Source organism: Dermochelys coriacea, chromosome 12 (genome assembly GCF_009764565.3).
Source record: "Dermochelys coriacea isolate rDerCor1 chromosome 12, rDerCor1.pri.v4, whole genome shotgun sequence".
In the NCBI taxonomy this organism is placed as follows: Eukaryota; Metazoa; Chordata; order Testudines; family Dermochelyidae; genus Dermochelys; species Dermochelys coriacea.
Window position 1 is genome coordinate 26,263,129 of NC_050079.1, and position 15,817 is coordinate 26,278,945.

Consider the following 15,817-nt stretch of genomic DNA (forward strand, 5'->3'; position numbering starts at 1 on the left):
ATCAGGGATCATACTGAGGGCCAGGCAATAGTTTAGAGCTTTGCACAGTGATACATAGTTTCACTGGCCACCATCCACTAGCCTGAATGTTCAAACGCATGTTATTTTCCCGCTTCATGGGAAAGAGCAGGCCTTGCATATTCACATTGCTTGTTGAGTACGGTCAAGGAAGATCTCCTTTAGTCAAAGGGTAAACACCGGTGGCTCTAATTTTCCCTAGTTCATCTTGCTTATACACTTCATGCAAAGGGAGAAACAAATACACATAGTGAACTTTATGGTACTCCAGTTACTAATTCTCCATCATATTTGACACAGAAATGAAGTTCTGTCCCCAGAGATTTAGCTGCAGAGGTCACCTTCTATTTACTGAGTCACAGAAAGTCGTAGGGGTCTTCTTCAGAAGAGGCATTGATTACACAATCTTTTCAGCTGGAAGTTTGTTATAGGGCTCACTTCAGAGAAGAAGACTGAAAAGAGAGAAGAAAGACAGAAGACAAGAAAAACAAACATCACCTTTTCTGCATCCTTTGTGTCGCAACATCCACCATACTTGTGAAGGGCAATTCGGAGTATTTGTCCTGTGTTCCTACAAAAATCTATAGTGTCTCCCAGAAGGGTGCATCAGGCATACAGGAGTTTGGATGCACCACTTAATTTTAATAGAGAAGCAGTGACCAAGACAATCATGAAGGTTTGACTTAAATATTTGCAGTGGGGAGCAGAATGGATGAGAAGGGATCTTGCCTGGGTCAATGGTATGGAAGTCAGCAGCAGCGCTGCCTGTTACACCTGAAAAAGACACGCCAGGGAATCGTGTGTGGGGGGGAAGGGGTAGAGCTTAGAGAGGATTGCAAAATCTTCAATAGGGAAGGGACAATGGTTTGCAGAAAAGCTGAATGGATAAAGAGCGGAAAGATTTTTAAAATAGTGGAAAATATAGAGAAAAAGGAAAGCAAACAGGAACATGGGAAAAGGAGCAATTAAAAGGGGAAAATTATTAAAATAATTAAACAGAGAATAAGCGATTGAAGGGTAAGAGGAGAGGCAGTAAGAGTAGGCAGGATCAGGGGAGAAGGCAAAACTTACGTATCTGAATTCATGTACCTCGTTATTGCTTCTTAGTGGCTGTGGAGTTATTCCAGGTGAAATCAAAATAAGAAGATAAGACCAAAAGGGAAAGAGACAGAGCAGGGGGGAACGCATTATGTGAATAAAATTTAGGATAATAATTAGCTTCTGGCAGTAGACAGGCTAGTGCTGAAGCTAATTTCTTCTAAATGAAGTAATGGATTTCCCCAAAGCTGGCAACTCTCAAAGTATGTTACACTTTGCTGCCTCTGACAGAGAAATTACTACCAAAGAGCGGAAATGAAACCTTTTTATTCACAAATGAATGTAAATATAAAAGCTCATCATGGCTGTTTGACTCAATATGAAGAGCATGTAGCTTGCTAGCAGAGCAGAGCTTACAATGGTCCTCTCTAAACTGCTAGTGATGTGATTCACTTTGTAACACACAGCAGGATGTATGGCAACTGCAGACTTGTGTGCCCATTATGCTGTACAAAACTAAAGACTGGGGGGGGGCCTTTTAGCCACCTTAAAGGCCAGATTCTCTCCTGTGCTGAGACCTGAGCAGTGCTAGCAAAGGAGGGTAGGGAAGTGAGGGAGGCAGTTATAGCTCCCTGATTCTCAAATGGCCCCAGCCCTGATGTAAGTTAAGAGTTGCTGAGGAGCTAGACTACCATATTGACCATATGCCAGCTGCAGATTGGTGCAATGAGGCTGTGTTCCACTCCTCCTATATTGAGATGTGAGCAATGGTTGAGATAGGAGCTGCACTGGATGGATTTGCAAACTGACAATTGTGGCCAGCTTTGTGTGACTAAGGCAGCATTAAGAGCCTGGAAGAGAGCGGATGATGTGCTCCTGGAAGTTCAAGCTCAGCATATCCATCCAACTTCTTCAAAGTCTGTTGTTAACATTCATTTTCTAGGTGCTGATCGCTCTTTCAACTTTTCAGCTTAGGTTTTGAGTGTTTGAAAGAGCCATGAGATACACTCTATAACTAAACAGAGAAGTTCTAGTCTACACTGAGACATGCTGGTAACTACATGGCTTTGAATCCTCACAAACTGAATAGATTTCTGCAATTTACCAATCCACTGAATAACGATTACTATTCAGTAATAGCGGTGAGAGTCTCATTTTATTCAAACTCCTATTCTGAAACATCCCACGTTTGTTAACGTATTTGCATATTCCATGCAGAAATCCCTCTTAATACTAATGGTATACTGAGGCTGAGAGATCAAGCACTCTGGACAGGAAATGCAGAGTTATGGTTGCAAGATCAATCTTAACTTTGTCCATTTGTGCTTACACCATAAATTATGGCTTTGTGCTATTTGATATTACTTGTGAATTAATACTATATATAATGTAATGTAAGATGGGATTTTGATATTATCTCCTTGTATCCAGTAAGTTACAGCACATACAAGTTGGAGACAGCTTGGTTTTTAAGTCTGAGAGGTTTGAAGAAAACCACAATTCAATTATTTTGAAGCTTGGAACACCTAAAGCTAGCAAGCTGAAATGTTTTCACCTTTTTTTAAGATCACTTTACAACTGGAACAACATAGTGTCAGGTGCCTCAAAGTTAGGATTGTCTTAAACATAGCAACAGTTTCTGAACTGTCTTGCATGACAGATGGTCTCAATCTCTCAGCTATTTTCAAACTGGCCTCACCTGAAATGTGAAAGTATGGGACCATCTTAACTTGGCCATATATATCATTCATAGAACAGATTTATTCAGGGGTCTGCTGGCTTCTGCCAGAACAGAGCAAGGAACAGAGTCTTGGTGGCAAAGACCAACAGGAGTGGAGGGATAGCTACTGCAACCTGCCCGTTCCCATGGGCCAATGCAGCCCAAAATGTGGGTTTGGCTAGGAAGGAGTGTGGCTAGTGAATTCAGGCTGCAGCCTTCACTGATTTAAAGCTGTCTTCACCCACCAAATAAGGGTGAATTTGGCCCCATGACTAAAACAATATTCCTTACACATATCTTTTGCAGACATAAAAGCCATGTTATCTAAAAACTGCAATTGATTACATGTAAGGAGGTATAAGAGAGTCCAGTTTATATTGTCCAAAACAGGATCAATTTGAACAAAACAGTGATCTTGTATACCAAGGCAAGTTATGTACATGACATGGTCTGCTACTAGAGAAATAAACTTGCATTAAAAAAAAGTTGGGATCTCTCATGGTTTATATTGTGTTATGTAACAATTTATAATGATATAGAGAATATTTTAAGTCATATGCTCAAGAGAGCAAATTTAATTGAGCTGCTGTATTTCCAGAATAAATGCTTGATTGCTCATCCTGAAATGCTGCATTAATGTTAGGTTTTTGCCTGGAATTTTCAAAGAAAGTAAAGGGATGAGAATTATTAATGGAGCTGGTGCACACTACAATTTGCAATTTCTAGCCACCTACATACCCACAAAAACAATCCTTGTTTCCTCCTGACATTTTCCACATCTCCAACCAAGTCTCTTGCCTCTTTCTGCCTCTGTTTTCCCTATACCAGACAGCATGCTAACCCCAGCGGCTAAGACCATAAACCCACAGGAAAGAGAGAGGCTGTCAGTCATTCATCTTATTACCCTCTTCATTCACAGTGTGTGATTTCTGGAAATGGTACAGCCAGAGTGTGGTGTCCTGCTGCATGTTCCTGCTCAGCAAACTAACTTCCTTTTCCTTGTACGAGTTTCCTTCCCCATAGCTGATCTAGTGGGTGAGTTCACATGCATCAGTGATCTAATGATGGCTCCATATATTTATTGCTTACTGATTTTGGGTGCCTCAGTGGTTGAGCACCTGCTGCTGAGTTCTCAAAACTCCAGTTAATATTAATATTTTAAATATAAAGGATTATCTGTTTTGAAGAAAAATGAATAATGTTTTTACAATTGGAGAAGTGTAGTGTTTTAATCCTCTTGCATTTCAAAAACTGCTGAAAATTTTCCTCACTTTCCAAAACAATTTACCTTTGGGCAAAAACTAAGGAACTCATCCTGCCTTGAGATCTGCTAGCATGGATCCCTGCATATGCAAAGGGTCTCCCTAAAGCCAATGCAACTACATGTGAGCACAGGGCTCTTTGCTTGCACATCTGGATGCAGGACTGGGATCCAAGCATGGAATATTTCAGGTCCAAAGGTGAATGTTTTGTGAGTGAGTTGTGAGTGTGTAAACTGCAGAAGCTCAATAGGAAAAAAAAGTCAGAAAGAACTTAGTGCTTAAATTTCTGGCTATTTCCCGAGTAACTGATTGAAAATGGAGATTCAAATATGTTGACTCCCCTCCCAGGTTTTTTCCTTCATTGTTCATCATATATTCTCTTGCAATCTTAATGCTTTTTTCCCTGCCTTTCTAATGTGGTGCTGTTCCATCTGTCAAACTTAAAAGTTAGTAAGTATAGTGCCAGATAGACAGTACTGAAACCTGAAGTCCTAGATTCATACCCAACATAGCTCTCAAATCTTGAGCTAGAGAAAGACTACACTATAATTTTGTGAAAAATGAACAACCACCTTTGTATTTTCAGTGGATACCCTAACCTCATTCCTAGCCACTACTGGCCCATGCTGATTTGGCAGCAGCCTAAATGGTGACTCTGCAAAGGAGATCAAATGCATCCTTTCCTTAGCATAAGATGGGTATCTGATCTTGTCTCTGCAAAATGATCCATTTATTAGCAGTAAATGGAACTTCACCACAAATTATGCTATGAGCTAGAAATCCCTGATGATTTTTAAACTGAAAAAGGGATCACTCCCTGATAAATTTGCGCACACAAAAACATTTAAACAGGGTAAGCTATGAAACGGTCACAAGAAGTTACATGAAAAATTACACAAGGAAATACATGGGGAAGGTGGAAACATGCCATCATACTCAGGAACAGTACCGCAGACTTCTAATCCTAAAGTTCCCCATTGTGCCTGAGCTTTGGCATTGTGCGCTGTGTTTTCACTTTAGAGTGTGCATCTGCCCGTCATTGCTACTCTGCATTTTGCTAACACACAAAAGGACAGGTGTATTAGAGAGAGAAATTTCTCCTACTTAACTTAGAAACAGCCCAAGACAGAGCCAAATCCTGCTCTCCTTTATGCTGGAGTAAATCCACTGAAGTCACTGGAGTCAGTGGGGAGCTACCCTGAGCTGAGGATGGAATCAGGCCTGTACTCTGCTTGCAAGCAGACACCCCCGCCCCCGCACTGTACCCAGGCAAGTGGGCCTGTTAGCTGGTGTCTATTTTCAAGCAAAGAGCCCCTTGAGTGAACTTTTTGCCAGCGGCGGGGCTGGTGATCTGCTGAGCTCTTTCGGGCAGAGAGGGCGAACTAGGGAGCTGGAGCCAAGGCTTATGCTCTTGGCTAAGGAACTAAGCTAATTTTCATGGTTGCAGCGGGAGCTCAGCTTGCTGTCCCCCCTGGCCGGAGTATGGCAAGCTGGCTGGGCGGGGGAGAGTTGGGGCAGATCCCGAAGCCGGGGGGGGTGGGGGTTCCCATGGTTTGAAATGAGAGCAGCGGGGGGGGGGGGGGGAGTCAGCCCACGACCGCTGCGGTCCCTCCCAGCCCGGGCCGTGCCCAGCACGCTGCGGAAGGAGAGGAGGCTCCGGGAGCCCTTACCGACTCGGCTAGCAGGAGTTGCCCTTTGCGGGAGCGGAGGAACTCCCTGGCGGGCAGGAGCGCGCGGAGGCCAGGCGGAGGCGCGGGGGCATCGGGCTCCTCCGAAGCGGGCAGGTCCATGGCCGGGCGCGGCGCGGGGCTCGCCTGGGCGGCGCGGGCTGCGGCTCGGCTCGGCTCCTGGGGACGGGGATTTTTTTTTTTTTTTTTTGGTTAAGGAGGGAAACGGAAATCGTGACACTGCGGAAATGTGAAATGTCTACATCTGCAAATCGGGGGAGTGCCCGGCCTGAGCGCCTCTGCCGCCGCGCCCCTGCCGCCGCGCCCCGGCTCTGCTCTCTGCCCCCGGCTGGCCTGCTGCTCCTAGCCGGCTTCTGGGCGCTGGCAGGCAGCCAAGCGCTGTACCCCAGCCTCGCCCCTCTGTGCTGCCTCTGCGCCCCCAAACTTCCCCTGCCGCATCCATCCTGGTGCAACAAGCGCGGCAAAACCTAGCGCCTGGATCCTCCGGCTATTCTCCCCCTCCTCCCAAACACGTTCCGCCAAACAGAAAAGTGTAGACGCTCCTACGACATCAGTAAACCCAGCCTTTGATGGTCCGGGGCATGACAGGGCTAGAAACATCTGGACCCAGCTAATTTTTGGCCTAACTCCACAATCCCAATGCCTAAAATAAATAGAAAACAAATTTAGTTGTTCCTACCGCACAAATAGTTGGATGCCAATGTATCCCGGTGTTAGGGCATTACAAAACCCCAGCTCTAGTTTCCGAATCTCCCTAATTTTGGCTGCATATCCTCCCAGTCTTTACCATCTAAATTTAGTACCTATGCAACCTCTCCTGTGCCCCCAGAATAATCCAAATTCCAGTACATCATGGTGCAACATTGCTGCAAAACACCATAATCAACAAGGTAGCAATGCATATTTCAGGTTCCTTCCAGTACATGCAACACTAAAAAGAAAAGGAGTACTTGTGGCACCTTAGAGACTAACAAATTTATTAGAGCATAAGCTTTCGTGAACTACAGCTCACTTCATCGGATGCACTTGGTTGAAAAAACTAAACACTAAACATACCATTGACACAGCAGTAAACTTAACTAGTTCATGTGCATAGAGCTAAAGTGGTGGAAACAATTCTCTAAGGTGAGATGTTCCATAACTGACCAGCCATGTAAGTTGTGAAATTTATATTTCAGTCTTTATTTATTATTTTGGTCAAGAATAATAATCAGGGCATTATTAGTTTAGTGCCTGGAACAGCAACAGAACCCTCACTAGAAAGTAGTAAAAACTGGCAGATTAAGTGCCGATTGACTAGGAGTCAAGTATAGGAATGCCAGAAGACAACTTAATATCTGTAAGAATAAGAGAATGGAACAGGTACTAATGTAGGTTGTGGAAACAGCAGCTCAAACATACAAGTACTTCTGAAAGCATAGCTCATCATTGCTAGACAAGAAAGGCAAAAAAAAACCCCAAAGACTATTGAGAATGCTGAAGAAAATACGAAAACTATACTGCAACCATGCAGAGAGAGAGGCAAGAAGTCAATTCTAAGACAGAATTAAGTGTATGAATGAAAAAAATATGGAAAAGTACAGAAGCTGATTTAGTAGTACTGTAGTTAGAATCTATAATGGAATTTTCAGAGATTGGTCTAGCCCAGGGGTTCTCAAACTTCATTGCACCTTCTGACAACAAAAATTACTACACAACCCCAGGATGGGGATGCCAAAGCCCAAGCCCCACTGTCCCAGAAGGTGGAAGAGGGGGCAAAGCCCAAGCCCCTCTGCCCCAAGCAGGGGGGCTGAAGCCCAAGGACCTCAGCTCCAGGCAGGCAGCCTGTAACCTGAACCCACCACCAGGTCTTTGGCCCCAGGCAGTGGGGCTTGGGCTTGAGCTCTGGGCCCCAGCAAGTCTTAACACCAGCCTTGGCGACCCCATTAAAATGGGGTTGCGACCCACTTTGGGATTCCGACCCAGTTTGAGAATCGCTGGTCTAGAGCCAGGGTCCAAGTGCTATCTCTGGGTCTTCCTTGTCCATGGAGGAATTTTGAGAGGCTACCTCTTGCAATTTTCATCTATTCACTTCTGTGGAGAAGCAAACTTGGGCTTTTGCCATTCCTCACCCTGACAAATAATGAGAAGGAATAGAGTTGAAATTCATCGAACTTTCACTTCCCTATCCAGAAATTACCTGCTTAGGAGTGAAAAGAGCCCTTAGTGAAATTATGTCACTGCTTTGACTAGAGCTGCAAAATGCCAATTTTAACACAAAGCCCATTTTCCTTGTTTTCGCATATTGTACTTTTTATGACATTCTTTGCGTCTGGCAATTTATGACTATTGCACTGTCCTTATGCTTAGCTTTAAACTACAAATTACTTGCATCTTGGAAATGCTATTCAATTTGAACAGATAAACTTTGGTTCTGAACTGTACTTGACCTTTAATGTTGTACTCTGAACAGAGCACATCATCTTCTTTAGCAGCTATTTCCATTAAAATTGCAGTGCTGTTTGTGGAAAATGAAATACATCTTAGCCCAAATGTTGTCCAATACTTTCATTGTACATTAGCACTTACTATTTATGGCATTACTACAATTGTGTTATGCTAAGGTTCATATTTCTAAGACAGACTAGATATTTTTTGTTCTGTCCTCAGAATATGAAGATAAAAACTCAAACAGGTTTCAGTAAAATTATTTTTGCAGAGTATCCACATACTTTATGAATGTTTCATCAGCCAATTAGAGTTATTTTTCACAAGAAATGAACATACTTTTTGCACCTAGTTGCATTTATTAGCACTGCCTTTCTTATTTGTTATATAATTTTTGAGGCTATATTTTTCCAGATAGAAAAACATCCTATCTCAGTGAACAAAACTCCTTAGTTTACAGAAATGGTAAAGAACACAATCATTAAATCTTTAGTTAAGAAAAGGAATGGTATTTTAAAGTCTGTTTTGGGCTACACAGCACTAAACTGGGGCTGCACTCGTCCAATGAGAAATAAGACTAATTCTAAGGGTCAGATTCTGATATCTTTACTCATAACAAATAATACTTTACTTCACAGTGATCCCATTAACAGGCCCACCTGTAGAGTAAGATACTATTCAGCATGACTATGGATGTCAAAATCTGTCCCTAAATATATTTGGCAGGAGAAGACTCGTGTTAATTCAAATTATTCTTGCTTGAAGTACAGTTACTATTTACCTATTGAAATAATACAGTTAGATCCATTTGTATTTTCAATTTTATTATATAAACACTTTCTGTAGAAAATTAGATTTTTAACAAGTGAAAATGTATCAAGTTTACCAAAACACACAGGACAATAATTTAAAGTTAACACTGGTAAAAATGTGTAGTCTAGAAAAATACATAGGAATTTAAAGAATGTTAATGTGTGAAAAAGTAAACTAATGTAGAAAAACACACAGGAAAATATTATAATTCTAAAATGAACATGTTAAATCCTTTAGGAAAAATACCTAGGCTAATAATGAAACAAGTATCCTATTATTCAATAGACATTTAAAGTGGAGAATAAATCAGTCTTTTGGTAAATTGGTCATTCTTATCTGGTAATAACATTCCTTCCTCTTGGCTTATTAAATGTAATCTTCTTGAAAAGAAGAACAGAATCTGCAATACAAAGACCAACCAATACAAGACCAAAGACCTGCAAATAAAAAGAAAACTCTCAATTTCCTCCTATGCACAGTTAGTTGTTGATAGTCTTTTACCTTTCATTTTAATAATTCATTCATTACCAATTCTGAGCAGATGCAGTTGTAGAGATCACTAAATTGGTTCTGGCCTTCTAAATGTTTCTGGATAAATATTTGATTTGTGGTTGAGAAATTCAGTGTTCTCCATACTTTAGGTCAGATATACTGCAATCTCTCATAAAATGACTTTTCCCGTATGCTTTGGCAATCATCTTCACCCTGATCTTGCTTGCCCTTCATCTAACAGGCAGAGAATCGGTCTCCATGGGAACCAGACTACAGACATACTTCTTTATGTGAGATTATGCTTTCCTCCAGAACCAAATCTCTTATATCTGTGTAAGGGATGATCTACTTAATGGTTTTGGACTGCAGCAAACCCAGTGTTTGCAGATGCAAGGCTAGAAGATAGATATTTTTCTCTTTCAGAAGTTTTGAAGTGAAAAACTGACAGGAAGTTACCTTATTTAATGTTTAAAATGTGAATACTTGTTATTAAAACATGGGCCTAACTCATAAAATTTCAGTCACAAGGAAGCAAAACAAGTGTTTGCTAAACAGGACTCTTAGAGTATGTCTTTGCTGCAGAGTTAACTTGGGTTCTTATGTGGGTGTTGCCCTAAACCCCTGCCTGTCCATACATAAAGCACCAAAGTTTGGTGATGCTTTAAACCTGTGCTAGGTGGTCTGGCTGGGGGTAAAGGCTAGAGGTCAGGTGCCACTTTAACTTGGGCTGGTAACCCACCCATTTTTCAGTGATGAGGCAAGCCAAATCACTCAAGTGATGATCACTTCAATGCCTTCCCACAATTTCCATGTGCCCAGAAGGCAAGAAAAGTTCTCCCACAATTCACTGGGGAAGAATCATGGAGCAGCTCTGTTTATTGCAGCACAAAGAACCTTGGGATATACTCCCCAGAAGTCTAGCAACACATGTGGATGAGCGTGATACCAGTGAGGGCACAGTGGTATGGCTATACAGCAGCTAGGAGGTGTGAATCCCAGCTCAGGTAGATATACATGTTAGCTCTGAACTAGTGTGCTACAGCTCATAGAGTACCCACAGCAACATGGGAAGCAGCTCAGACTAGCCAAGCAAGTACAATCCCCCCTAACTCCATGGGTACATACTTGGGACTAGCCCGAGGCACTGCCCATGCCACTACAACCATGCTGCTATTTTTAGGTGCTAACTTGAGCTGAGCTAGCATGCGTGGGTTTACTTATACTGGGAATCACACCTTCCTGGTGCTGAGTAGAAATATGCAGTAACTTGAGTATGGCTTTGCAGTGTAGCTGCTCAGATCTTGGCAGCAATCACTCAAGATAACCCTGCAGTGAACAGGCACCCTTTGCTCACCAACCCAACTAGCAGCACTTAGCACCTCTTTGTTACTGTATGTTAGCAGTTTAAGAACACGTCTATACTTGAGCTAGAGGTGTAGCATACATGTGCTAGGACGCTAACTATAGTGTAGCTGTACTGGTGTGGACAGTGTGATGGGCTAGCCATCCCAAGTATGATCCCGCCCAGGATCCTAGGTACTTGGGCAACTAGCCCATGCCACAGCTTGTTCCACTGTGGTCACAACTGCAGCCTCGCTCAGAGCTAGCACACATACATCTACTTGAGCTGGAAATTACTCCTCCAGCTAGAGGGCAGACATACCCTCAGTATCACTTGGAGTCCTGTTAGATGTTTTGTGTGCTAAACTACAAAGTTACATAAATCAATTCTAAATAATTTGTTCTTTGAGTGGCAGGATTTGCTCTAATTTTAGTTATAAACACTGGAATGGCCCATGATCACAAGCACACTTTAAAAACTGAAAAGGAGTACCGGTGGCACCTTAGAGACTAACAAATTTATTAGAGCATAAGCTTTCGTGAGCTACAGCTCACTTCATCGGATGCATCGGAAATGCATCCGATGAAGTGAGCTGTAGCTCACGAAAGCTTATGCTCTAATAAATTTGTTAGTCTCTAAGGTGCCACCGGTACTCCTTTTCTTTTTGCGAATACAGACTAACACGGCTGCTACTCTGAAACTTTAAAAACTGTTTTGTTGTCATCTTTAGCAAAAACAAAAGAAAAGTAACCCTAACCCTAAGTATACACTCTTCTTTTTCAAATAAATTAACTAAATATGATAATCTGTAAAGCTATATATTAAGATTAGTCTGCTTTTACACTTTATTTGCTTATTATTCATTTCCTTATGTGACAGTCCTCCAATTGTACTTGGAGGGAGGGGAGAAGTACTGACTCTTTACTCAGATATTCCTTTATCAAATTATAACAATACACTGGATGTCTAATATTTGTTAGTAAAGGTAATTTAGAAATGCCGTTTAAACCCGAGAGGCATTCTAAAACACGTTTGTCATCTGAATTCTAACTTTTCAACTCAATGCTATTTGCTACACAACATGAACAGTTTCAAAATAATAGTAATTTAGTAATAATAAGTCATTTGTGAACATTATCTGAAGGAGACAATAATTCACCCCATTCCTCTTTCCTGAATGTAGGCAAGGACCGCATATGGTTAAAATTGGCAACTAGCTATGCTAATTAACATCAGCTAAGAATCTGGCCCTTTATATTTAATCATGAGAGGCATTTCGAAAACAAATGCCAGAGAAACAAGTTAAACATTTGACTAAAAAGTTATAGGTTCTCATGTTCTCGAAGACAAAACAATCCAATAACTTTTTTAATTGCTCTAACAGTTCACCCTCAGCAAGTTATGCACAACCATTGTTTATATTATGCAATTTGGGCCTGTCTCAGGAGTTTTTCTGCAGTATGTTCACTCCCCCAAGACTTCTTTATTTGACATGGTGATTCTCTAGTGAGCTAGAAAAAGAATGATTGCATCTTAGCTGTCACCCAGGAGGAAACTATCCTTTACTATTTCCAGTGCATATCACTTGGCTTGAGTGCCTGGACTCAGATCGGAAAAGAATCTGGTGTGTTTTCTTAAGTGAAGCACCCTTCTGTGACAGTTGCTGCTAAAATGCATTACTTATCTTAAGTGTAGTAGTGAAGATTTCATTTCTTTTAGAATGGGAGTTTGTTGTTTTAGTAAATGACCTGTTCATAATAGAATGAACTGGGTCTTCAGACATGACTAAATCCAGATTTGTAAAACCAATTTCTCAAGTGTGTAAAGGGCGGGGAGAGAGAATCTGCTTCTCTCTCTCTCGGCAATCTTAATAGCCTTATTCATTTTGCCCACATATCTGTTTTATTAGGCTTGGTTTTAACCTCCTGCATCGGGGCAGCTAATAAGTCCTCAATCTTTTTATCCTGAATTTGTGCAGCGCTTTCTGCTGCTATAGCTTTTAACTCAACTTTAAATTCTCCAGATTGCTCACGCAGGAGACAATCCTATCAAATGTTTAATCCAGCACAGTCAGTCACTTATTTTGGAAAATTTGTAAAAACTTCCTTTTAATTTTCTTCAGTTGTCAGCACTGGAATAAAATGACAGCTTTGCACACTATGGCTCATAGCTGTATGTACGAAGAACTCATAGTGAGAGTTCTAGTTTTATTGTTTGACATATTTTAACAACTTTTGTTTTCAGAAAGCCAAAAATACTTTGACAGGTGAGTTTTTAGTCCTTTATTTGTTTTTAATTGTATATTTAAACATGGGAAGAGAGCTTATCAGTCTCACCAGCAGCTCCTCTTTTTGTGTGCTGGCCTTCCCTTCTCTGATTTGTTTAAAAATTCAAATGACAAGTGGCTTGAATTTATGATTGGGTTTGATCTTAAATATTCAAACTATAAGCTGAACAACCAACTTTTTTTTCCGTATAAAAACCTCTTTTGTTTGCAATGCTCTGCATAGTATGAACATGGAGATCTGGGACTGTCCCGATCCCTCACTTGGTTTTATAAAAATAATACACAGGACTGGGCATTAAGAACTGAGAGAAAAAAAAAATCAGTGCATGTCTACTCTTGGGTTTCAACTAGGTTTAAACAAAAATACAGGCACGTCTCAAGAAGGATACTGTAATAAACTGGATAGTCCCAAGTTAATTCACTTCAGATCATCCAACCTGGAATTTCAACTTTTAGAAGTGCAGTGAATTAACTGAAAATGTTTATACTCCCTCCCACCACAGCAAACCCAAAGCAATAGTGATATATTAAAACTACAACTTGTATTGTCAAAAAACTTTATCAGAACTAAGAATCCTGTGATTATATGGTAAATGAAATCTTATTTGTATGTACATTTAAGGAATACAGTAATACCAGCTAGCTCTTATATTTGTCAAATATAACTCATTGCATGTTACATCTATTGTTTGTGTATTCTGCATGCCATAATATGTTCAATTGAATAAGGAGGTTAGCCCGCATAGCCATGTTAAAATGTCAAAAATTATGACAGATTTATTTTGAGGAAAAAAGAACAGTAATATTTGTTACATGAGCATGATAATTAAATATTTAAACATTTAAACCATCTCAATTTTAATGGTCTAATTTGTTATTATTACTATAAATTCCCCTACTTACTCCTCCAACCAGAGTCCCAGTCGTGGTCTTGATTATTATTGCACACAGGCCCACAATGATAAAGAACAAAACTGCGATCAATGAGTTGAAAATATCCTGAAAATGTATTATAAAACATAATTAACTTTTATTAAAGGGCATGGCTAACAAATACTGAAACGTGCATACTTATAGCATATAGCAGTCTTATTTTACTCCTTGAAGGAAGTACATGAAAACAAAATACAATTGTCGTGTTGAAAAATGTTAAATGATTGCAAATATTCAATAATGCTATTACTTGCCAAGAAACAAAATCTTTTCGCCACTGAAATGGGATTAGGTAATGTCCAAAGCTGATCTAGTGTGATACCAAGTGGCACCATGCTAAAAATTGCATTCCTGAAATAACCCCCTTTGTCCGAGCCCTGATCTACACTATGATTTATGGCACCTTAGAGACTAACAAATTTATTAGTTATTTATTTATTTGTTAGTCTCTAAGGTGCCACAAGTACTGCTTTTCTTTTTGCGAATACAGACTAACACGGCTGCTACTCTGAAACCTGTCACTATGATTTATGTCCGGGTGCTTTATTCATTTGATATTGTTGGTAGTGAGAGTTTCTGTAATTCAAATATATTCATTATTTAAAAGACGAGCTCAATTTAAAACAAATGAGAATACCAGAAAGCAATTATGATCTTTTCCCACAGGCAGCACTGTAGCTGCATCTTACTTTTGCAGAACCAATGCTTACATTGTTTTGAAATACCATGGAGCCTGTTCACAACCGTTAATTAGGCACTAGCACAACACCACTTGTTTTTATGCATAAATCACGAAATACATACCGGCCCTTGCATTTGAAAAGATACAAACCAATACTTACAGCTAAAGGCCAAAATAAGAAGTTCATCTTTTTATCGAGTTTGAGCAAGTAGAGCAGAAAGAAGGAGACGGTGATGACGAATTCCATGACGGCAAGGGCTACGAAGGCTTCATGGGATTTCGAGGCAGCGAAACAGATGAATGTTACAAAGGCAACAACCTGAAAGAGCAACGACAGCGTTTACTAACGTCCCCCCTGGTCACGTGAGCAGGTGCTCGACGCTGTACGAGACACCCCACGCCAAGACGGAGCTCCGCAAAGCGTCCCGCTGCCCGGCCGCCGCCGCTCTCTGCTCATTCAAGGACTGGCCTCAGGCCCCTTAAAGCCCCTACCTAGGACACTGAATTTACTGCAGCGGGGGTTAGCGGACGGCGCTGCGGCCCGCCCAGCGCCCGCCCGGCCCCTCCCCTCCTCGTACCAGGCGGGCGATTTTCAGCGCCCCCGGCAAGGAGCGGGGGTAGCCGCTGTTCACCTCCACCATGGTGCGCGGCGGTGCCGGAACCAGCGGAAGCGGCCGTTGGGCACGTGAGCGTCTGCGCCGCCTCCCCGGCCGGGGCGGGAGGCGGCGGGGCTCGCGCTGGCCCGCGCGTACAGAAGAGGCTGGGCCCGGGAGGCCCAGGCAGGGTCGCTCGTGCAGCCCGCCCCGCTCCTCGTGCGTCCAGCTGCACCTAAACCCAGCCCCGAGGCACAGCCAGGCGGCGGCCGCCCCCCATCGCTGTAGAGCCAACGTCATCCAGCCCCGCCCCCACCCGTGTAGAGCAAACCCCCTTTCACTCTCCAGAGCCAACTTCCCACAACCCTCCACCTCCTGTCTGAACACCCCCCCCCACTCTCCAGCTGCCCCCCTGCAGAGCCAACTCCTCACAGCCCTGCACCCCCTGTACAGCTAACCCCATCCAACTCTCTAGCCCCTCCCACTCTCCAGCTCCCCCCCCGCAGAGCCAACTTCCCACAA

General features: G+C 42.0%; 2 protein-coding genes across 2 annotated transcripts in view; both read right to left on the reverse strand.

The window, feature by feature from the left end:
• The window catches only part of CMTM3 (CKLF like MARVEL transmembrane domain containing 3), a 30,239-nt gene extending 24,053 nt beyond the window's left edge, over nt 1–6,186 (reverse strand). Inside the window, exon 1 of the mRNA XM_038368544.2 lies at nt 5,709–6,186. Within this exon, the coding sequence (XP_038224472.1) occupies nt 5,709–5,828 (120 nt within the window). The 5' untranslated portion in view covers nt 5,829–6,186. The remainder of the gene's footprint in view (nt 1–5,708) is intronic.
• Nucleotides 6,187–8,960: 2,774 nt separating this feature from the next.
• On the reverse strand, nt 8,961–15,668 carry LOC119841249 (chemokine-like factor). The gene is made up of 4 exons (XM_038368539.2): nt 15,281–15,668; nt 14,863–15,021; nt 13,991–14,086; nt 8,961–9,403 (listed from the first exon to the last, which is right to left on the reverse strand). Exons 1-4 carry the CDS (start codon nt 15,593–15,595, stop codon nt 9,299–9,301), a joined length of 675 nt encoding a protein of 224 aa, XP_038224467.1. The 5' UTR covers nt 15,596–15,668; the 3' UTR covers nt 8,961–9,298.
• Between the last annotated feature and the right edge of the window lie 149 nt (nt 15,669–15,817).

What these genes read in the sequence shown, in the direction of transcription:
- LOC119841249 (XM_038368539.2), bottom strand. Translation starts at nt 15,595, where the DNA reads ATGACGTTGGCTCTACAGCGATGGGGGGCGGCCGCCGCCTGGCTGTGC. An exon ending in TCTTATTTTGGCCTTTAGCT is followed by an intron (nt 14,087 to 14,862) that starts GTAAGTATTGGT and finishes ATACATTTTCAG; the next exon opens with GATATTTTCAACTCATTGAT. An exon ending in CTGGGACTCTGGTTGGAGGA is followed by an intron (nt 9,404 to 13,990) that starts GTAAGTAGGGGA and finishes TTTTATTTGCAG; the next exon opens with GTCTTTGGTCTTGTATTGGT.